General features: G+C 42.7%; 1 protein-coding gene across 2 annotated transcripts; it reads left to right on the top strand.

The window, feature by feature from the left end:
* Nucleotides 1-473: 473 nt before the first annotated feature.
* uap1 (UDP-N-acetylglucosamine pyrophosphorylase 1) lies at nucleotides 474-22,425 on the top strand. 2 transcript variants are annotated; one of them, XM_080728435.1, is made up of 11 exons: nucleotides 474-592; nucleotides 1,419-1,735; nucleotides 4,032-4,236; nucleotides 4,981-5,156; nucleotides 6,764-6,936; nucleotides 13,884-14,077; nucleotides 14,819-14,959; nucleotides 18,166-18,354; nucleotides 18,717-18,758; nucleotides 21,085-21,151; nucleotides 21,992-22,425. In XM_080728435.1, the coding sequence occupies exons 2-11, from the start codon at nucleotides 1,450-1,452 to the stop codon at nucleotides 22,082-22,084; spliced, it is 1,566 nt and encodes a 521-aa protein (XP_080584561.1). In that variant the 5' UTR covers nucleotides 474-592; nucleotides 1,419-1,449; the 3' UTR covers nucleotides 22,085-22,425. The 2 variants fall into 2 exon arrangements, with proteins under 2 accessions (XP_080584561.1, XP_080584562.1); XM_080728436.1 differs by lacking the exon at nucleotides 18,717-18,758.
* The last annotated feature ends 1,536 nt before the right edge of the window (nucleotides 22,426-23,961 follow it).

Genomic DNA, 23,961 nt, shown 5'->3' with positions numbered 1-23,961 from the left:
GTTATACTACTATATCCAGGTGTTATGCTTAGTTAAATTCCTTCCATTGTTTTACAGTGGTTAAACCGGTACAGACAAGCCCAAGCTATCTGTCAAACCTGTCCTTTAAATACGTATATCCAGACAGAGGCAAAACTAGTTTGTGCTTTCTATGTTCTATGGCCTGACAGACTGACCCAGCCAATCACAGCGCGACCAGAGCGCGAATTGACCATCCCGGCCTTGGGCCTTCGGGCTATGGGAATTTAAACCTCGCGTCATAAATGCTTTCAGTGGTACTTGGTTTCTATTCACTGTTCTGAGCTCATATCCGGTCATGAGTCCGCCCTTTCGTATCCGGTAATTTCCACAGCTACATTACATGCTCGCACACAGACCGTTTCCGTATCCGCTCTAGACCGGACGTGCACTTCGCTATGGTTAAGCGGACCCAGCGTAGCCGGTACGACCATTGCCACGTCAAACGTGACGAACAAGGAGGTTGTAGTGAGGTGGGTGGAGACGCCGTATAATATACGAGAACAAGGATCTCCACGCTAGACATTCAATGATCTTAAGTCTTAATGCCAAGCAGGTCAGTCAGTTGGAGAAGGTAAGCCCTGATCTTTCTCATGCCTGCTACTTTCTGTTCATTCAACAGACTGCTAGCCTGGTCGTATTTATTGTAGATTTTAGTTTTTAACTGAACATAGCTGGACACAGTACTGACATGAACTGAACTGGTGCTTGTTGTCACTCATCGCGTGCTGCCAGTGCTGCTGTGCTGTGTGTTACCACTGGAAATGAGCTAAACGCTGCATCATAACTGATATACTGTAATAACACGTTTATTGCTCAGAACCCATTGAGTGTAGGCTACAAATGGTAGGGTCCAGTTGGTTCATGTTGTACATTCTCTGCGGTACATTTTAAGTGTTGTTAGTTGTCAAGACTTCAAAACATGCCGTTAGAAATACAATATTATATGATTATGAATAATTAGAAGCTATGTCTATGTCATGGTTGTATATTCAACAAGATGTTTATGTCTGAGGGGGTGTAGCAATAGTTATAGCTAGTTTAACTACCATCCCATTCAAATGCAAGGTGGTCACTTATGTATGTAAATGTCATGATTTCCCTGTACAGCAAGTAACTCTAGCTGGGTGGGTGTGTGTGTGTTTTAACTAATGACAGGAGTACAGGATATTTCTCTTTTTGACATCACACGTCAAAAAGAGAAATATCCTGTACTCCTGTCATTAGTTAAACTTGAAATGTAAGTGAAAATGTCCAGTTCTGAAAATTCAAAGACAACTGATGCTGGGATTGTCAGTGCTAATACCTATGTTTCCTCGGTCATCTTGAGTTTTTAAATGTGTGTACTGTATGCCTTTGTGATCTTTATGTCTTTGTCTGTTGTTGTTTCATGTTGACAGAGATAACTGAAAACCCAGCAAAAGTGTGAACATGGACCCAAGCAGCGGGAGCACACTGGCCCACAGGTTGGCTGAAGCCGGTCAGTCACATCTGCTACAGTTCTGGAACGAGCTGGGCCCAGAGGAGCAGGAAGACATGACCGCCGACCTGGAGCCGATGAACTTTCAGGAGATCAATGGGTTCTTCAAGAACGCCATGGAGATGGCCAGTGGCAGCAAGCAGGAGAAGATGGACTCCCGCATGGAACCTGTGCCCAGAGAGGTGCTTGGCAGTGTAACGCGAGACAGAGACTGCCTCAAACAGTGGGAGGCCCGAGGTGAGTTCAACAGCAAGCGCTTCTGTAATAAACCTTCTTCATTCAGTAATCGGTTTCATTTTACAGTTTTACTACATGCTGGAAGGTTATTACAAGGGTTGAGGGAGACATCTCCTGAAATCCCAGGTTTATTGTTGTTGAATGACATCATAGAATATGAGGACATTGACCATGTTGTTCAAAAACACTTGCCTAGTTACAGCAAAGACCACCTGACATTGAGTTACGTAGCGAGTTGACCCTTGGGAAATATGCCAGAGTTATAGTCTACAGCTGTGGGTTTGGCGTGGAGAGGGTTGACGAATATCCAAGACAATTGACAACACTAAAGATGAGTAGATTATTACCTGGCAACCCCTTACGAATAAGTCATTATTGGCATATGTACTATTTAAAGAGCAAGGAACATACAAAAGTAGACTTTCATTACAAAACCTTGTGAAATAATTTGTGGAGAACGGACAAAGCCTACTTGAATTGCAGACTGCAGACGGTGTGTGTGGGTGTGTGTGTGTGTGTGTGTGTGTGTGTGTGTGTGTGTGTGTGTGTGTGTGTGTGTGTGTGTGTGTGTGTGTGTGTGTGTGTGTGTGTGTGTGTGTGTGTGTGTGTGTGTGTGTGTGTGTGTGTGTGTGTGTTGTTCTTCTTTGTATTGTGTATTATACATTCTCACTAAACATTTCCAGCTTCAGCTCTTCAGCCTCCCACATGGATCAGTTACATGAGAAAGTTAACTGGCATCTCTCACCACACTGTAGAACCCTGAGCGTTGATTTAAATCCGAGAGTGTGCGAATGGACACGCAGAGTCAGTTTTGTACGCTCTCTCGAGTTCAATTAAACCTCAGGATTTTGCAGCGTATGCTTTTGTAAAGTCCCTCGTCTTGGCAGCAGGGATTTTAGCGGGCCTGTTTTAAGAAGTTCTTGCCCGAGGGAAGATGACCTTAGAGAGGGGAGGCCGACGCCATCTGGTTCTGATTTAGTTCTGACGTAAATCGGGGTACTACTCACCCTTACTCATGAGGTCACTCAAGTCCGCGTGTGTGCGTCTGTCTGTCTGTTTATTTGTGTGTGTGTGTGTGTGTGTGTGTGTGTGTGTGTGTGTGTGTGTGTGTGTGTGTGTGTGTGTGTGTGTGTGTGTGTGTGTGTGTGTGTGTGTGTGTGTGTGTGTGTGTGTGTGTGTGTGTGTGTGTCCTGTACAGTCAGTGCTTGGTCATAATATACGTAGCCCACTCCGTCTGTATGGCACATTCACAAGGAATTGATAATGAGTCACATAGCAACAGTTTATGTAAGATAAACTAGAGTGCATGTTAATGAGGTAATCAACTCAGTTAATCAACTAAGGTGAAGAGTTATCTGGTTAGGCTAATATGTTGTGTTACATTGGGTCATCATGGCTATTTGCACCAATTTATTGTTTCATTACCAATATCCTGTGGGAGGATTAGGAAGGGAAACTAACAGGGGTGATAGTGCATGCACAAATCCACTCTAGCCCAGGTGCTGGACAAACGGCAATACAAGAGAAGGATAGAGTCCGCAACACTGGTAATACTCAGCTCTGCTTTATTGCTTGAAGCAATAAAACAGAGCTGAGTATTACCAGTGTTGCGGACTCTATCCTTCTCTAGGATTAGGAAGGGAACATTTTAAACAACACCCTGGAATATGTTCCTAATGGGTTTATTACCACCAAAATGTGACGTTTGGAACTGTTTACAGCCGGTTGGCTCTTCCCTACCGGCTCGAAGCGTTACATATTTTGTGTTTTATCTTTTTATTTGTATTTCTTTGGACTGGATGTGCGTTCTCTTCTAATTGTTGCCTGTGGGAGGAATAAGGAATAGTCATGAAATATTATAGTACCTTTTATTAGAAGGGTAAACCCCATGAGATGAATAATTTTGCTTTAACACAAATATACAGGAAAAACAATTCAACACACCTACATCCATACAAGCACAGACAAAAGCTCTATCAGGATTAGCTGCTCCCAAAATAGCAAAGTTCATATACCGGTACATAAAAAATAAATACATAAAGATGCATACATGCTCATGCTGTAACATACCTATGCATTGCAATATATAAACAAATATGTTGTGGACTTAATGCACTCTTACTAAGTTGTTTATTTTGTGGTATCTGAAGGAAAATCTGCTCTATCATGAGAGATTGTGCTACCAAGGCAAGGCTACACTGGGTGTCATTCATCCTGGGTATAAGTTATATCTCAGCAACACGTTTCTTATCGTACTTTAGGTAATAATCCAAACATTCTCTCTCTGTGCCCTCAGGTTTGCACTGCATTGCCCAGAATAAAGTTGCTGTCTTGCTCCTGGCTGGGGGCCAGGGGACCAGGTTGGGGGTTACATACCCCAAGGGCATGTATGATGTGGGGCTGCCCTCCCACAAAACCCTCTTTCAGATCCAGGCTGAGCGCATTCTGAAGCTCCAACGGTTGGCCGAGCAGAAGCACAAGACCAAGTGCTGTATTCCTTGGTAATGCTCAGTTAAAGGGAATATTACGCTGCAGTGGTTTGGATACAGTATAGTGTGTGCCTGTTAGTTTGGCAGTATACTTGAATAACCAAGGTTTGACTCTAATTTCAACGAGCATTGTTAACAAGCATGACCCAGTTTGGCCTGTATGATGATTAACTTGTTGAGATAATTGTCACCATCAAAGAAGTATCACCCCGGGAAGCATTTCTCCTAGAAGGGGATTAAAGTTCCCTGTGGAGTGGACATGCCAGGAAATCAGCAGAAGCCAGTCAGGAATCCAAAACAAAATTGTTGGGCAGTTACTGTAGATTATATCAGGTTAGCATGATAATTGTGTATATAAGGAAAGACATAGTTTATGACTTTATTGGCGTATAAACATTTACTGTACGTTATATCTTTCAGTTTAGTTTTTTGCTGAGGTTAGACTTTTAGAGTTTTTATTGTTAGTACGCTCACCCGAATAAGAATGGAAAACTTGGCATTACTGTACATTTTGCTCTCTGGAAACATAATCCAAAGACAGCCTTTTTAACTTTGACTTGTTTAGGGAAAGGTTTTGCCAAGAATGCACGCTCCGTTTCATCGCTGCCTTGCTTACATTTAATTATTGTATATAATAATTGTACATGTGTGTCTTTATTCAACGCAGTGACACACTTTATTAAAACAATATACAATGTAAAGAATTGGTTTAACAAGACATGAATAAATAATAACTTCCTATTGAATTCCTTGCAGGTACATCATGACCAGTGGGAGGACGATGGAGTCCACCCAGGACTTTTTCTCCCACCACAACTATTTTGGCTTGAACAAGAATGATATCATCTTCTTCCAGCAGGGCATGCTACCAGCCATGGACTACAATGGAAAGATCATTCTGGAGAGCAAAGGAAAACTATCCATGGCGCCAGGTATTTGTGTATTCTGAACCGTGTTCAAGTTCAAGTTCGGCTTTATTGTCATGTGTATTATAATGCAATAAAACAATTGTGCTATGGCTGTCTCTGCCTCAGAGCACCATTTTAACTTTGGCAGCGGTTTTGGGCCGTGATCCAGCTCCAAATATTGGCAAGATGTCTTCAGTAGTTATAAATTGACGATCCAATATATCCTCCCTATTGGTTGGTTTACACTGCACACTGAAAAAGTTCTCAAAAGTCACACTTTTCGGCCTGAGCGGCAGGCGCATCGGTCCGGGTGCCTGGGCTCAGTGTAGCCTGACAGTGTCACACAAAAGCCTCAAAAGTAGCAGATCCACAAGCTAAACGTGGCGTGAAGCAACGCATTTTTGAGTTTGTACTTTGTAGACTTCATCTACTTTTGCTACTTTTGAATTTGAATCCTGAAAAGTAACAGTTTTGGACATATGAGGTTTCCACCCGACAGAGACGATATGGGTGCGTCAGCTGTTCAGCAATCTGATTGCCTGTGAAAAGAAACTGTTACTGAGACAGGTTGTGTGTGATTCGATGCTCCAGGACGTCTTTTCTTTAAATGAAAGGAGGAAGAACTGAACATGAGCAGGGTGGCTCACTCACAATAAACATTCCTCCCACTTGATAACAGTGGATAAACCAGTATAGGTGATGGTAAGCTGTCTGGTAAAACCCGTTCTTTATATATCCATATAGGCAAACAGAAACTGACAAACTAATTAGCCAATCACAGTGCGACCAACCATCCATTTGGGCTAAGAGAACATTTAGCCTTTTTTCAACGTCGTGTCCATATGGGTCCCCACCAATGCCCACTAATGGGAGAGTGTCATTTCTGTCTGCATGCTCTGTATCTCAGAGGTGGACTGTGGATCTTGATTCCTGATGACGATCTCTTGGTCGAAACATTGACACGCAATAAAACAAGTGGCGCTTAATTCAACAGGAACCTTATTTTACTTTATGTGAACAGTTGATTGTCCTGCACCTGGGCAGCTGAATGTGGTAAATAAATGGTAAATGGTGCATTTACATAGCGCCTTTACCCAAGGCGTGTTGCATAGATTGTGCATTACATTCACCCATATTCATACACCGATGGTGGAGGAAAGAAACCATACAACCTGCTCAACGTGAGCAATTATGGGTTCTGCGTCTTGCTCAAGGACACTTCTGCACTAACTCTGAGGGAGCCCGGTATCGAACTGGGAGCCTTCTGGTTCCCAAGTGGCCGCTCTACCTAGCTGAGCCACTGCCTTCTACCCAGCCCCAACAACTAGAGCTATTTAAGAAAAAGGAAAAAAAGTCTGGGTGCTCGGAAGTTCAAAAACAAAAGTGTGCCGGGGGACTGAAAACTTGCAGGAAAGGAAAAAGAAACAAAAATGTAAAAAGCCTACACGGCCTTCTTCGATGTGAATTAGCCATCAAATAATAAAGGCTTTACATTTGCCTTGGTTTCTTTCCTTGAATTTTGTCATTGAAAAACTAAGGTGAAGAGTGTGAGGTTGAGAGTGAGGAGCCTTATATTCTCTGTGTGTGTGTGTGTGTGTGCGTGTGTGTGTGTGTATGTGTATGTGTGTTAGACGGCAACGGTGGCCTGTACAGGTCGTTGGGGAACCAGGGCATCGTGGATGACATGGACCGCAGGGGGATCGAGTCCATCCATGTGTACTGTGTGGACAACATCCTTGTGAAAGTGGCCGACCCTGCCTTCGTTGGTTTCTGTGTGCAGAAGGGTGCAGACTGTGGGGCTAAGGTTAGTGTGTCTCTTTCACTTGTTCGTGCCTCTGCTTTTGTCTTGCCCAGGGTGTTTCCAGGTACACTGTGAGTGTTAATTCAACTGAGAGTTTACAAATGTAACCAAATACCCGTATGGGCCCATTTGCTTACGTTTGTACACTCTAGGCGTTACACATGGATTTATTACCACTGAGGATTTACCTTCAGAAAGTGTAAACAAAAATGACTAACTAACTAACTTAGGTTGGTTAAATTAAGTTTGGTTTTTAGAAGGCGTTTTTAGAATCGGCCTAAGGTCTAAATGAGTTTAAAGCACTGGTTCCCAAGCTCTGGGTCACAGACAAACTTTTATGGGTCCCTTACATTTTTGGTTTCTTACATTTTGTTTTCAATTATTATTATTTCATTAAAAAACATTCGCAAAAAATCAATTTCATGAATTAAAAAACAAATTCAATGATTTCTTACATAATTTCATGAAGAAATCAAAGAAAAAATAAGAGCAAATCCATGAATTAGTTTGGGTCCCGGTAAAACGTTTAATTTCTCTTTTGGGTCACAGGCTAAAAGGTTTGGGAACCACTGGGTTAAAGGACCACAGTCTTGTCATACCTTTACATGTATCTAGGTGAAACAGACACGCTTGCTTCTCCTTGAAACACGGAAAAGAGATTATGAATTCTAATGGAATTACTATGCTTATCATTTGTGACATAATCACAATTTATGATGTCTGGGGCACTGTATACCTGTTACCTGCCCTTTTTATGACCTGCCCTTCACTTCATCATATTACAAGGATGTTTGCGTGTAAAGACGTCACTTATACAAACAGGGCCATGATGAGCTAGTAATTCCTGTGTTAACCACATATTCACAATATTATAGTGACTTAACTTAGTTTGATCACTGTATCATTGTAGTTAAACTACAATATCTCTGCCCCACCTTGAATACTTCTGTGTACTTTATTATAAAAAAAAAAGTAGTTACTGTTTCTAGGATATGCTACGTAATGAGTGTACATAATGTGTTTGACACAGGCGTGGTAAGTTTGTGGTCCGAACAATGGAACTGCAGTTAAGAGGCGGCTGAACTTCCCATAAATGTCCACTAGGTGGGGATGTACACCATTTTGTTTCTGCTGAAGATGGCTTCAACTCAGTTTGTGTCCAAGGTTTTTCTGAAATATTTCAGTATGGTTTTTCAAAGAATTCTTGCGATTTATTTCCAAATATGCTATCTATTCATTCAATTATTCACTCTGGCGCAAATGCACCTTGAAGTAGTTTTGTTGATGGCAGAGGGACAAAGACTTCTGCTTTGGGATCCCTGGGTGCGTTTGGTTTGTCACTTAAAACCCGTTTAGAACGGGTATACATTATTGTGTATCATTATTTTATGCTTAAACTATTGAAAAATAGCAGATATACAAGCTCACAGCGCGGCACCGAGTGCCGCGCTGTGAGCTTGTAGATCTGCTATTTTTGAAAAATCCTGAAAATTAGATGTTTTGACCCGATTCTATAAGTGTCTTTTGAATCCTTCTAAGGTTTTTTTGAAAAACCTATGTTTCTATGTCAGCAATCTGGCCAGCCATTGTCAAAGAAAATGTCCTTTTCACTTCAACTGGAGCTCAGTTAGTCTGTTCTTGAGAGACTACTATGTCAGTGGTTCTCAAACCTTTTCACGTGAAGGACCCCCAAAATGATATGTATTTGGCCACGGACCCCCATCTCAAAATATTTATTTCCAAGGACCCCCCAGAAGCAAAATTTGAGTTACAAACGTTCGCTTTGAAAATACATATATTCAAAGATTTGCACACATTTTCACGACTTTTTCAAAAATAGCAGATCTACAAGCTCGCAGCGCGGCACTCGGTGCCGCGCTGTGAGCTTGTATATCTGCTATTTTTCACTGGTTAAAGCATTCAATATTAATTCTAGTTCTAAATGGGTTAAGATCCCTGCTCAGTGTCTCCTCAGCCCCAAAACCACTTAAAAACCAGAGAATGTTGGCTCTCAGTGTTGTGGTATCAGATAACAGAGGTATGATGTATGGATCCCCCCATTCCCCCCCTCTCTCTAAACAGTTGTGCAGAAGAGAGCGTGCTGTTGTTCAGGGACAGAGGGGGGAAGAAAAGTTTACAGGGTACAGTGGTTAAATAGGAACCTTAACTGGTTTCTTCTCAGCAAATAAATTGGCTTTACGACACGTCTTAAAACTACTGTGGCCAAAACTGGCCACGCTAGGGAGCTTTTTTGTATAATACTTGAATAAAATCCAGCTTCACGTGGACGTTTTATAATATGCTTTAACTGCTAAGGACAGACACCATTTCTTTTAGTTTTAGGAGGTTTCAAAGACTTATTATCCTTTTGTTAATGGAAAACTGAGAACTACTGTAAGAGGACGTGTGGATTTTACTGTATATTAGCTGTACATATGGCTAAGGAGGTTGTGTGTATATATATTTATTTTTTAAATTTATTTATTTATACATTTATTATTCTTTAAAATTATGAGAATGAGACTAAAATTGGCATTAAACTTAGAAATGAAACCAAAACTAAAATTAACACTAACTTAAAAATCACATAGTTTGTTCATTTTGGATACAATGTATGTACACCCTGGATCCATGTTTTAAACAAGTGTTTCTTGGACTCAGCCAGTGTGAATTCTCTGTTGCGCTGGGTTTTGTGTTTTTAGCTATTGTAACTATTAGCCACAAAAGTCCTAAGGAGGATAGTTGGAGTGTGAATGTAACTCTTAAGACTGTTTTTACACTCAGAGTTAAATAAACACTCCATACTTGACTGTTTAGTGGATGGGAAATTTCAAATTGCAGTGGTGTAAAGTAACTACGTACATTTACTTAAGTACTGTACATAAGTACACTTTTGAGGTATTTGTACTTTACTTGAGTATTTCCACTTTTCAGTACTTTTACTTCTCCACTACATCTCAGAGGAAAATATTGTGCTTTTACTCCACTACATTTATTTGGATACTTTGCAGATATAAACACACATTAAGCACTTTAGCACTATTTTATACCTAGGATATAATAGACGATCTACAAGCTCACAACTTGTCACATTGTGACGCACGAATACTGTTGCGTTGCTTGTAGATCTGCTATTTTAAAACACGTTTTACTTTTGGTACTTTAAGTACACTTTGATACCAATACCTTAGTACTTTTACTCAAGTACATTTTGAATGCCAGACCTTTACTTGTAACAGAGTATTTCTACATTGCTGTATTGATATTTTTACCTAAGTAAAACATTTGAGTACTTTTTCCACCACTTGGGAAAATGGCATTTTGTATGCTCCCAGGCCCTGGCTCTGATAACTCTTTGTGGTTTCAGACACTCTGTGACCACAGCCTTTTAGCCTGTATCTATGAGCTGTCTACACACATGCACATGTGGACACACACACACACACACACACACACACACACACACACACACACACACACACACACACACACTCAACAAACCCAGCTCATTGTCGAGGGGTCAATGAAAAGGCAGTTGGGACCATTTAAAAGCTATGGTTGTGTAACTGTTTTGGCCGTGGGAATGGAAAAACCTTGGCGAATAAATGGAGAAACAGTAAGAGAAGGAGATGTCGCTTCAAGAAAAGGCTTTGCAGGAGTACAAATTAGGAACAGCTATATAGGGATGGGACTATATGAAAATGTCAGAAATTGCGATTTGCGATATTATTGCGACAATCAAAATATCCCCAACATCCATTATCATGGGGCAGTACATTTGCCAAAAAATTGCAGATCTAAGCGTTGCGACGCATTGTGAGCTTGTAGATCGACTATTTTTTTGGCAAAGAGATTTGGTAGCGAGTGGGAAAAAAAGACAATCAAGTATGTTATTTCCAGGTCCGTTTTACCAATTATAGAGGGTTCAAATGTTACCGGATAATATGCAGCTTGGCAAGTAAAAGGTGAATTGATCCCAGTGCATTGATCCCAGTGTTTTTTGAGCGGTGGTCACAACGCTCCTATACGTGGCCGTGTGTGTGGGTATGCGTGTCTGTAGCCTGCAGTAACCTTTTCTGACCACACATGTTAAGGGAGGGGTGTCTGTAGCCTGCAGTAACCTTTTCTGACCACACATGTTAAGGGAGGGGCGCTGTTGTTCAGACTCACATTCACACACGCACGCACGCACGCACGCACCACACACACACACACACACACACACACACACACACACACACACACACACACACACACAGCCTCCACCGCTCAGTTCAATTTTTTGTTTTTATTTTGACACAATTTTCTCTGCTTCGGATGTCCAAATGCAATTCTGGCAAAGTTGTCCAGAGGCGTCAATTGGGTATGGCACGGCATGGCAGCTGCCTTACCTTGGCTGCAGGGAAAACACTATATATATACTTCTTAAAATAAATTCATCGTGCCTGTTGCTAAGGTATAGCACGTGCGCTTTCTGCACGAGTGCAAGACACCAGTCATGTTGCCATACCTTAGCTTTTGCTGAACTGACGCCACTGAAGTTGGCTTTGGGAGCATTCAACATTCTGGTCAGAACTGCTCAGTTATAACAGGTATAATAGGCTTGTCCTGTACTGTACTTAAGTACACTTTTTTTGAGTTATTTGTACTTTACTTGAGTAAAGTTTCTATATTGCAGTATTGATACTTTTACTTAAATAAAATATGTGAGTACTTTTTCCACCACTGCTGCTCTCAGTCTTTGTCAGTGCATCTGCTGGAGAGACATTAACCCTCATTAGTGTGAACTCTGCTCACATGAGTGGTCTTTTCACATTAGTCACTTCACATTAGTCACTGCTGACCTCACCGCTCTTCCGAAAACACGCGCATGCGCGCACGGCGCACGCACACACACTCACACACACGTCTCTCGCACACACACACACACACACACGTCGCCCGCGCGCACACACACGCACACACACACACACACACACACACACACACACACACACACACACACACACACACACACACACAAATTGCGATAGCCTGCACTGCATGGCACAAAACTAGTCCGGTACTTTGACTTCTGGAATCTGGATGTGCATTCTGTGAATGTGAATTATAACCTGGCCTGTTTTGCCCATTTGTTGCTCATAGATTCTCACTAGAAAAGCTGCCCTCTTTCTCTAAGCTCACTTAAAGAGGTGGTGCCATAGTTTTGTACTTTCTGGTTTTCAACCATGCCTGGCCGAGACCAGTGCTCCGAGAAGCACACTTTTTAGTTTCATTTGAGCCCACTGCTGAGTGGGGTCAAAGTTGACCATGCTGTCTGAAGACTGTCCAGTGGCGTCAGTTCAGAAAAAGGTAAGGTATGGCAACATGACGCGCGTGCAAGACACCAGTCATGTTGCCATACCTTAGCAACAGGCACGATGAAAAGTAATTTTTTATTATTTCCCCCTGTAGCCAAGGTATGGCAGCTGCATACCCCTGCCATACCCAATTGACGCCCCTGAGACTGTCCACACCGGGCACAGTCAAACCAAACCAACCAAACTGTCTCTAACCTTGACTACACTCTCCAGCAGGCACGTGCACAGACATAGACATCAAAGGGGGCTTGAGCCCCTGCCCTTTTAACTGTCTGTAAAAAGTGCCCTCTCCAGACCATGAATGCAGTGTTTACTATTGTGAAAGAAAGGCAAATGCCCTCTTCCCATGCCATACCTGAAGGCAGCATTCTAAAGAAATTACCTCGTCCAAACTCTCTTGAACTTCAATGCAGCATCTTATGTTGAAAGAATTGCCCTCTCTGTGTTGAAATCCATGCCGTTACGCCACATCTCCAGTATTGACTTGTTTATGCTTAGTTCAGTGTGGTATCAAGCACCGAAAATAGCCGACCTCCAAGCTGCGACGCGTTGTGAGCTTGGAGGTCTGCTATTTTCACTATTTTCACCAAAAGGCCCTTTTAGAAATGTCAGCCCCTGCCTCTCTAACATTCTCTGCACGTGCCTGCTCTCCAGGGCTTTGCGCTACGCCTCTGACGTTCATTTAAACATACCGGCTTGTATATTATACATTATATTTTAATTTTAACTGTGTGGAACCAAAGAGCATGCAGAACGGTTCAGAACCCGCCTCCTGTTTGACATTATGAGTCGTGCGGTGGAGCAGGGATATTGGGATCAGAGGAGAGGAGAGAAGAGACCCACCCTCCCCTCATAAATTAGCCAACCTCGCTACAGTTCATGTGGCTTCTTCCCCAAGCCCCCACCCTCCTTCCCAGCAGCAACCCCCTCATCATGAGTACAGTCTGTCATTAGGAACCAGCAGATGGGGGAGAGGGTTTTTGAGCGGTGGTTACACCGTCTCCTATACGTGGCCGTGTGTGTATGCGTGCGTGCGTGCGTGTGTGTGTGCGTGTCTGTATGTAGCCTGCAGGCCTGCAGTACCTTTTATGACCACACATGTTAAGGGAGGGGCGCTGTTGTTCAGGCCAGGCCAGACCAGGCACACACACACACACGCACACACACACACACAGGGGGGAAGGGGGGGGGGGGGGGGTAAACCACCGCTCAGTTCACACGGGTGTGATTTTTCATTCAGAGCAGCAGAACTTTTAGCTGCTGGGTATAAAGTGGCGTACAGACACTCACAAGAATCCCCATCTCCAGCCGTTTTTATTTTTAAAAGTACCCATATTGTACTGGGTCATACTGTAAATACGCGTCTCCGTGTGTCAATATGGCCATATCAATAGTTTAGTTTAGCGGACTCAGATGAATTCGTCCTTGTGTAAAAATACCCTTAATGAACTGGTGGGTGTGGCCACATACAAAAAAATCTTCTTCCTAGTACAGTATAATCATAATACCTGATAATCATGTTTTAAGGGGTTCTGTGATTCTGCCGTACGCCTTGCAAAACGCTTGTCTTTTTGTCAAATATGTCCACAGGTGGTAGAGAAGACCAACCCGACGGAGGCCGTGGGCGTGGTGTGTAAGGTGGACGGGCGTTACCAGGTGGTGGAGTACAGTGAGATCACCCTGGCGACCGCCGAGAATCGCAGCGCCGATGGGCGACTCATGTTCAACGCCGGCAACGTTGCCAATCATTTCTTCACGCTGGCCTTCCTCAAAGACATTGTGCAGTGAGTCTTGTTCATAGAGATAGAGGTCTTCAACAGGGGTCCCGGGACCCCTAGGGGGTCCTCAGAGTTATTACAGGGGGAACACCAAATCTTTGTGTGATAGGATCATGTTTTTACATTAATCACTGGAACCCTAGCATCCCTATTCTAGTGGAACATTAGCCAAAAAAATAGCCGATCTACAAGCTCACAACGCCTGAGGATTGGTGTAGAGGGAAAAGAAGAGCAGACTAGTAGGTATTGACAGTTCAAGTGATTAAATGTCTGAAGATAAACGTTAATCCAACCTACACAGATGATGCTGTGCTGTCAAACAAGTCTAAGCTGTATAAGACATCCATGAACATTTTAAATCTGCAACACAATTTTATACGATATGTTGTGGGGGGTCTCTGCTTCATTTCTCTCTCAGCTAAGAGGTCCTTGGCCCGAAAACGTTGAAGACCCCTGTCATAGAGATAGAGAGATAGATAATTGGAGATATCAGTCTTCACACACTTTTGCTCAGGAATTTGCTGATGTGTCATTTCATTGCTGTGCAGTGTGCACTTGTGGTTGTTTTCAATGAGAACAGTAAGTGACATTTGAGTCGTAAATGTGTAACCCATTTAAGCAGCCATATGTCATACCCACACTCATCTTGCATTACTGGTTCTGATGCTCTCTCTCTCTCTGTCTCTCTCTGTCTGTCTGTGTCTCTCTCTCTCTCTCTCTCTCTCTCTCTCTCTCTCTCTCTCTCAGGAGGCATGAGCCTCAGCTGCAGCACCACGTGGCCCAGAAGAAGATCCCCTATGTGGACACACAAGGACGGCTCATCAAACCAGACAAGCCCAATGGGATTAAAATGGAAAAGTTTGTCTTTGACATCTTCCAGTTCGCCAAGTGAGTGGCTGTGATTGTTTTCCACACGGCATGTGCTTTAGCATGTGTGTGCTACTGGCAGACCGTGTCTCCCGGCCATGCAAGCCAGTGAAAGGTGCCTGCAAGGGCCTAAACAAAACAATGAGCAGAGTGTGTTTCTGTAGCACCCAGTTCAGAGCACCCAGTTCTCTAGAGCACTGGTTCCCAAGCCAGGACCCATTCGTGGGTCACGGCCACGTTTCCTACATTTTGTTTTTAATTATTATTATTCAACATAAGAAAAGCTAATTTTTGTCAAGATTAAAGAAATTCAACAATTTAATTCATAAGTAATTTAATTCATAAATAAATTAAAAATCTAAGAAATATAATTTAAATGACCAATCAATTGATAGTACAGCTTGGATCAATAGAAGTACTCCAAAATCCAAATTCCTGTATCACAATGACATGAAGTGTGAAGTGAAGTGTTTTTCCTTACATAAATCTTTTATATTAATGTTATATTATCAATAGCATCTTAGTATTTATGACAATTATTTGGGGGCCCACTTGCAATATCCTCACGGCCCACATTTTGGGAATCGCTGCTCTAGAGTGATGAGGATATCAGTTTTTATGGGTGGTAGTTGGAGAGATGGTTATTTTCTGAGGTGATACTTGGTGTAGGACAATACCGGTGTCGAAACAGGCCATGTTTCATGATGAGAGCTTGTTGATAACTAAACAGATTATTTTGCATACACTAATTATATATATTTGCTCTATTATATAGCACATGCCTCTAAATGAGGCATAGTCCGGTCCTGTTGCTTGAACTGGTCCCATGTCTATAGAGCATTTTCGCTGTCAAAATGAGCAGATTATAATGACTTAATATGCTTTCTTTGCAAGAAGATAAAACCTCTGTATCGTCCAAAGTTCGTAATAACGATTCTCAGTTCTTGCTCAATGTTCTTAAAATGATTGCACAATACCATCCATTGAGCACAATTGCTATCAAGTTTATTTGTAATCTTTTTACAAGTTAGATTCCAGGGCTGCCAAGCTCCGCAGGAGGATGGAGTTTTTATGAGCAGTTCCTTCATTCCACCTCCAGTACGAATTACATGACATCACCAGCCTCTTTGAGTCATGCTCTTACTAATAGAACCCAACGTCTAATGAAAGGATTCCTGTCCTGGTGGATATGAGGGGGAAAGCCAGTAGACACAGACACAGCCAGCCCACCGTCCACTGGAAGCCCTTCTCATGGTTATTCAGTGCATTCTAGACCAGTGGTTCTCAACCTTTTCAGGCTGTGACCCCCAAAATTTTAACTGGTGACCCCCCCACCCTCACGAGCACTAAGAGTTGAGGGATTACATTTAGTATAACATGGTTCTATTGTAAAAATAGCAAATAGATGTAGATTGGCTATTTTCACAATTTCAGCCTCTGATATTTGACAATTTGGCCAATGTTTAATTGTAATTTTATTGGTATTAAAAAGTCCTTAAATTGTCACTTTATCTGATCTCTATACACCCAAACTTTGTTGGTTTGTTTTCTGTTGAGTGAAAAAACAATGTTGCACATCAATCAATCAATCAATCATCTGGGGACCCCCAAAATAATTTGGGTCCCGACCTCCAGGTTGAGAACCACTAGACCAGGGAAGATGGTGACCGTCTGTTGCTGTGGTAGAAAGATGAACAGTGTTGTTATTTCAGTGAACAGTGTCACCACATTTCTCTAACAAACCTCTCGTCTTTACCAGCATGTTGTATGTTGGTGTATGCTTTTATTTTTTATCTGGCTTTGTCTGTTTGTACGTATGTATGTTCCACACTTGGCCCATTGGAAATCCTTTTTATCAGTTAAATTATTTGCGTAGTTACTGCACTTTGGCAGAATAGCGTATTCATTTACAGAATACAAATGATACAATCGCACAGAGTTAGAGTTTTATTTACCAAAGAAGTGTTTCAGTTTGTATTTACGTGCGACCCTGCTGCGTAGACTGAAGATTTCTCCCTTCACCTCCCTTCTACATCGTGAGCCTGTTGATGAAGCAGTGACTGGGGGCGTGACCGTTTTACCCAAACCTGTGATAGATACGCTCCTCGTGCTGGGGGTAGGCTACATGTGGTTCCTGAGATGGGAACCACATGTAGAAGCCAGCACTCTCTATCTCTGGGCTCGTGCCGGCGCATAATAAAAGGCCATAATGGTGGTCTGGCATGTTAAGCTCATTGACTGTGTCTCACAGTGTAATTGAAAATTACTGGCCACCATTTCCCAAAGCATACTCGGGGAAGCTAGCCTAGCATCGCCGGACGAATTGGTTTATGCGAAATAATATGTTTAGTTATCTACAAGCTCTCATCATTATAGGGATGGGACGATAAGCGATATTATCGTTTATCGTGATAAAAAACACTTGTATCGTGGAGATTTAATTTATCGTGATATCGTCCTCCGTCATGCACTGGGATCAATTCACCTTTTATTTGCCGATCTGCATATTTTATTATTTTATTTGCCGAGCTGCAACGCGTTGTGAGCTTGTAGATCGGCAATTTTTTGGCAAATGTTCCGCCCCAGGATAATGGATTTTGATTATCGCGATAATATCGGAAATCGTGATTTCTTTTGTCACAATAATCGTGATATGAAATGTTCATATCGTCCCATCCCTACTCATCATGAAACATGACCTGTTTGGACACCGGTATTGTCCTACACCGTGTACTGTACCACCTCAGAGCATATCTGTCTCTCCAACTACCACCCATAAAAACTGATGTTAAAAGATAGGTGCGTAGACCTACCCCATCCTGTTCAGCTATGCACAGCTAACACTGGAGGCCAATTTATATTCCTTGAATTCATGGAGATTATTGTTTTTATGTTTTTGTTCCATTCCTAAACCAATCATTTGATGACCGGATTTCGAATTTCCCGTGCAATCAGCTGCACCTTCTAATACGTTCCCAAATCTTCTATTAACCACTAGGTGTGCTGTCATGCTCATTTCAGCACGGCTGGAGAGCCTATCATTTTCAACCAATTGCTGGGTCAGAAGAACTACCTGTAGTCAAATATAAATATTTCACTCCACTTGTGTCTTTTTTTCTTCTTAATTGGAAGACTCCTCCATAGGGAGGGCTCGTTTTAATGCATGCGTACTTACTGTATGCGGTTGTTTTTATGTGTTTGTGTGTGTGTGTGTGTCCGTCCAACAGGACATTTGTGGTGTACGAGGTGCTGAGAGAAGACGAGTTTTCTCCCCTCAAGAACGCCGACAGTCAAGATGGCAAGGACACGCCCACCACCGCCAGACACGCCCTCATGTCGCTCCACCACCGCTGGGTCCTCAACGCAGGCGGGCACTTCATCGACGAGAACGGCACGCGCGTGCCCGCCATACCCAGGTGAGCCTCACACGGCCCACGTGCAAGCATAATATTACACCTCCCCCCCTTCTCCACACGAGGTGAACATGTTCTACTGACAACCCTACAAACATGCACACACGCAACACACATTTTGAGTGGAATGGCTCTTGTTAAATCTCACTTCTAGACCTCTAGCTAGACCTCTTTCCCAATACATGACATTAACCAGTATCCCGGTTTCTGTGCATTTCATTATAGGTCACACACACACACACACACACACACACACACACACACACACACACACACACACACACACACACACACACACACACACACACACACACACACACGCTTCATGCTTGCTCACCAGTGTATCCCCTGTATAATGTTTCCAGAGACGGAGCAGCAGGCCATGTCACAAAGGATGTCAACATAAAGTAACTATCCCTCTGTGCTACAGAGTGCATGGTGTCGGGCTTTGGCTTTTCTCTCTCCCTATCGCTCACTTGCGTCAATAGTCTGAAGCATTGCTTCATATCCTCTCCTTGGCCCTTTCCGTCGTCTGGCACTGAACTGACTGAGGAGCAGAGACGAGTGGACAGGGGTGTCGCACCAAATTCTGGGCCCTGGGTACAAGGATTCACTGCGGGCCCCCCATTAATGTTCTTCATAGGGGGGAGGGGGTTTAACCCATTTAGACTGGGAACGCATTATTGCGCATTATTTTGTGCTTTAACTTTTGAAAAATAGCAGGTATACAAGCTCACAGCGCAACACCGAGTGCTGCGCTGCGAGCATGTAGATCTGCTATTTTTTTTAAACCGTGAACGTTTGTGCAAGTCTTTGAATATTTCAAATCCTTCTAAGGTTTTTTGAAAAACCTGTTTCTATGTCAGTGGTGCTCAACCTTTTTCATGTGAAGGACCCCCAAAATGATATGTATTTGGCCACGGCCCCCCATCTCAAAGTATTTAGTTCCAGGGACCCCCCAGAAGCAAAACTTTAGTTACAAATGTTCGCTTTAAAAATACATATATTCAAAGATTTGCACACATTTTCACGACTTTTAAAAAATAGCAGATCTACAAGCTCACAGCGCAGCACTCGGTGCCACGCTGTGAGCTTGTATATTTGCTATTTTTCAATAGCTAAAATATAAAATAATTAAGGCCCCTTCCACCTTGGGCCCTAGTAACACAGTCCCAATCCCCCCCCCTCCCCCCGCTTGTGACGCCCCTGTGAGTGGCTATAGCAAAACGTCAGACATTTTGGGTGAGCTCCTTTATAGCGGTCAGTGCCAATGAAGGAAATGGCGGTGAGTGTGATAGTTTGAGACTATTGGAAAAAACGAATTACTGATACTGTAACTGTTGGAGAGTGGAGTCCGGGTCATAGTGTCACACAGTATGACCTTGACCTGTCGACGGGGCGGTTTCTCCCTCAGATGGTTGATACTAATATATGGAATGTGTTGCATGCTGGGTAATGGGCGGTCGATGATGATGATGATGATGATGATGATGATGGTGACTCTGCAGCTGATGTTTGTCATCCCCTGTTTGTCTGTTTTTTATCCAGTGGTGGAAAAAGTTCTTACATGTTTTACTTAGGTAAAAGTATCTAAATACTAAAGTATATAAATACTGCGATGTAGAAATACTCCGTTAGCAAAAGTCCGGCATTAAATACAATACCAATACAAAAGTATTGGTATCAAAATGTAGTTAAAGTAGCAAAAGTAGAAAGTACTCAAGTACTCATTATGCAATTTATGCAGAATGTGCATTTCACAAGTTTTTAGCAGATCTCTGAGCTTGTAGATCGGCTATTTTCAAATGGCCAAAATAAGTGGTTTATGTATGTTTTGTAATAATAATCAAAATCTAGAAAGTAACTCAAGTTTTCAAATAATTGTAGTCGATTAAAAGTACAATATTTGCCTCTGAGATGTAGTGGAATAGTAAAAATATCAAAAAATTGTACTTCAGTAAATGTACTTTACTTTACAAATGGTTACTTTACACCACTGTCTGTTTTGTATGTCCAGTGCCCGGTGGACAGGGACACGGACCACTCATCCTTGCCAGTTTACCTTTCACTCTACTCATTTAAATTCGCCTCAATATTCCGACTTGATTTCAAACGAGCTTGTGTGATCCATTGACATTTATGGTCACCATAAATGTTATTTGTTGATCCGTAGCTCTCTTTAGATGGTGTAATGAGCTGTGGTGACACCGTGTCCTCTTCTCAAAATCAGCAATATTCTCTTTCCCTCTCAGCCATTGAAAAAGCAAATAGCAACACGTCTGAAACACCTGTCCTGATGTGTGATTGATAACTCCTCTCTGTAATCAGTACCTAGAAATGATTGATGGCTGTTAGTATTGTAAGTATTGTGGAAACTTTCCCAAGCTTTAAAAAAACTGATGATGGAGCAACATCGACCACACATTGCCTGTCATTCGTCCTTTTACTTCTGCCAAAAATGGACGATCTATAAGCTCACAACGCATCTCAATGCGATGCGTCATGACATGAGCTTGTAGATCGTCCATTGTCGGCGAGCAACACTGTCTTGCGACGAAGGCCTAATGCTTTGAGTTGGATCTCTAATCACTAGCCGTGGTAGAAGAACAGCTGGTTCCAGAATATGCAGCTGCTTCTTTCATCTGCTGTCTGTCTCTCTGTCTGTCTGTCTGTCCTTGAGACCGTATTACTCATCTTCTCCCTCCCCCTGTGACCTTTTCCCATCCTACACAGCCTGAAGGATGGAACAGACCTGCCAATCAAATGCGAGATCTCCCCACTGGTGTCCTACGGAGGAGAGGTAGGGAGGCGCAGCTTAAACTCATGTTTTTCTAAATGCACATTTTTGGAGGAAGGGCGAGCTCCCAGAGTGTCCAGAACCGCAGACGCGTCCGCCCGGGGATTACACGCGTCCTCTCCGCGGACGGAACGCGGATTAGACGCGTCCTCTCCGCGGACGGAACGCGAATTAGACACGGCCTCTCCGCGGACGAGACGCGGCCTCTCCGCGGACTTGTACACAGTGGGGTACTGGCTAAGTCCCTGACTACCAGTTTAACATCCCGTACGGGAGGACCTACCACCTAAACCTAACCCTAACCTCAGTAAAACTAACGCTAGTGATGCTAACCTGGTGAAATGCTAACCTGCTAACCGTCCTCCGCTCCGTCCTCCCGTCCTGGCGTCCTCACGGGAAGATGGCGTGGCGCTGCTGCGTGCGTGTTTTTCCCAACGAGTTTGAGCACAACGGTGGGGGCGCGGGATGTGGGGGGAGGACGCGTCTGTGGTCATGGACATTCGGGGAGCTCGCCCTTGCTGCATTTTTGAGGACTAATAAAATAACACAAAGAAAAAGAAAGGGGGGGGGGGGGGGGGGGGAGAAATTAAAGATACAAAAGTGTAAGATAAAGGTACATGTGTGCATCTTACAATGCATCACAGTTGAACCAGAAAGATACTTAGAGGTCATCCCACCAGACATGTACTGTAGGTTGAGCAGCAGACATCAACCAAAACTCAAGTCCAAAACACACGCACGCACGCACGCACACACACACACACACACACACACACACACACACACACAAAAGAAACTATCAGTGCCAAAATCCATATATTGCGTGTTTTGTTCATTTGTCAGGGTCTGGAAGAGCTGGTGACTGGTCGGGAGTTCCGCGCCACCTTGGTCATTGACACGACTGGAGCCCATGAGCTAGTGAAGAATGGACTGTAGAAACCGAGAGGGAGAGAGAGAGAGACGACAAACCCCAAAGATCAACCTTTTGTCTCTCCTCTGCTCTGTGGGGGGAAACTGTGATGTTATCGCTGTGCAATAACGCTGTGTCCAAATGCTCTTTACATGCTGTCAAAAGATGCTCTCATGTCTAAGATGAATGAATGAATGAATGAGGCGAAGTGTACTGTTGTACATCTTATTGCCCGGTTCCTGTTCGGTACAAGGATTTGTTTTTTTAAAGAGCATTGAGCACAGTATGAAAATGAAGGACTGACTGGATGAAGCAGTCATATGACGCAGCTATTTATTTTGCTTACGAGACTTATTTTTTATAATATATATATATGCATTGAAGGATGCTGTATAGGTGGTACTGGCCATCTACTCATTTTACCCAGTGATATACAGTATGTACATAAACTACAACATACAACATGGTGCAACACACATTAGATCTTAAATCAAATGACGGGAGAGATGATTTCTTACTAACATGTAATGAATGTAGATGGTGGGGTTTGGGGGGATGGGGTATTTATGGTAGTTACTTTTGTTTCTGCTTGTAATCATATGAAAAGACTAAAAAGACACGATTCAGCATGAATTTCTTTTCTATTATTTTTATTAAAGAAAATTGTTTAATATTTAAAAGAGACAACTGTATGAGTCATCTTTGTGGGTGTGGCTTTGTGAGCATGCTTTGCTGCTGTTTGTGTACTTTACGTGTACACCACATCTGGTGACATGTGTGTCTATGTGCACTTGCACTCAAGCCGGTTTGCATCTGCGGGTCAGTGTTGGTGTTTTCCTGACAAAATGTGTGTACAGTGTGCGTGTGCTAGTGCGTTGGCCCATGCTCGAGCAGTGTGTGTTTTTTGCATTAGAGCTCCTGGTGGCTTGAATCAGACTTTCCAGCACATGGTTTATGTTTAAGATGGGCCAGAGCATGCTACACCGCTGCAACTATTCAGGAAATATGCTTTGTGGCTCCTCTCAGTCTTCTGACTTGCTGCTCTTTTCTTTTACTCGCTCTCCAACCAATGACTGCATGCATCACGATGATGTGAAAGACTGCAGCAGCAGTCAATTTAATGCAAATGACTGTGTGTATTTGTGTGTGCGCGAACTTAACGTGGAAGGGATTGTTATAAATTATTATGTTGTATCAAATATGTCTTCATCTGGTCTGGACTGATCATAGGGTCTGGATGCACAATTCAGAACTCTATTCAGTGTGAAGTCTTGTTATAATATGATGAAGGTATCTTACTGTAGATTACATGTATATCAAATAATCTTTATGAAAATTGGGTGATATGGTCTTTATTGTTGCATATTTCCATGCAAGGGGGAGGGTCATTTGACAGAAACTGTCTCTCACCTTTGAAGCAAGTAATATATAAATGAATTTACACTTCAATGATCAAAATTACAACTAAACTAAATATTATAAATCATCCAATGGCAATAGTAAACAATCCCATGTCATGTTATTGACGTACGTGCTGCCTCACAAAACTTTTATTTTGGAAAAAGAAATGAAATTACTTTCAGAAGTTGTTCCTAGTTCAAGAGGTCATTGTAAGCAGGTGTGGTCATCATCGTCATCATGTGGGGGAGTGTGGGTAAGATGAGCCACTTGAAGCAAGTAAGCAACGGATACAAACAGCATTAAAATCTAAACTTACGACAAAGAGCCATAAAAATATGATTGATATGGAAAAAGAGGTCCTGTCGACTCCTGTGGCTAAAATTGACCAAGCTTAGGGGTACTCTCTCAAGAACAGATTCTCTAATGCTACGCAGAGCATCAGATGAAAAGGAACAAAACAGAGAGGTCGCTGTTTTCCCGTTTTCGTTGAGGATGGCTAGCC

The sequence above is a fragment of the Nannobrachium achirus genome (genome assembly GCF_963921795.1).
Source record: "Nannobrachium achirus genome assembly, chromosome: 1".
NCBI lineage: Eukaryota > Metazoa > Chordata > Actinopteri > Myctophiformes > Myctophidae > Nannobrachium > Nannobrachium achirus.
This window is presented reverse-complemented; position numbering and strand designations above follow the sequence as displayed.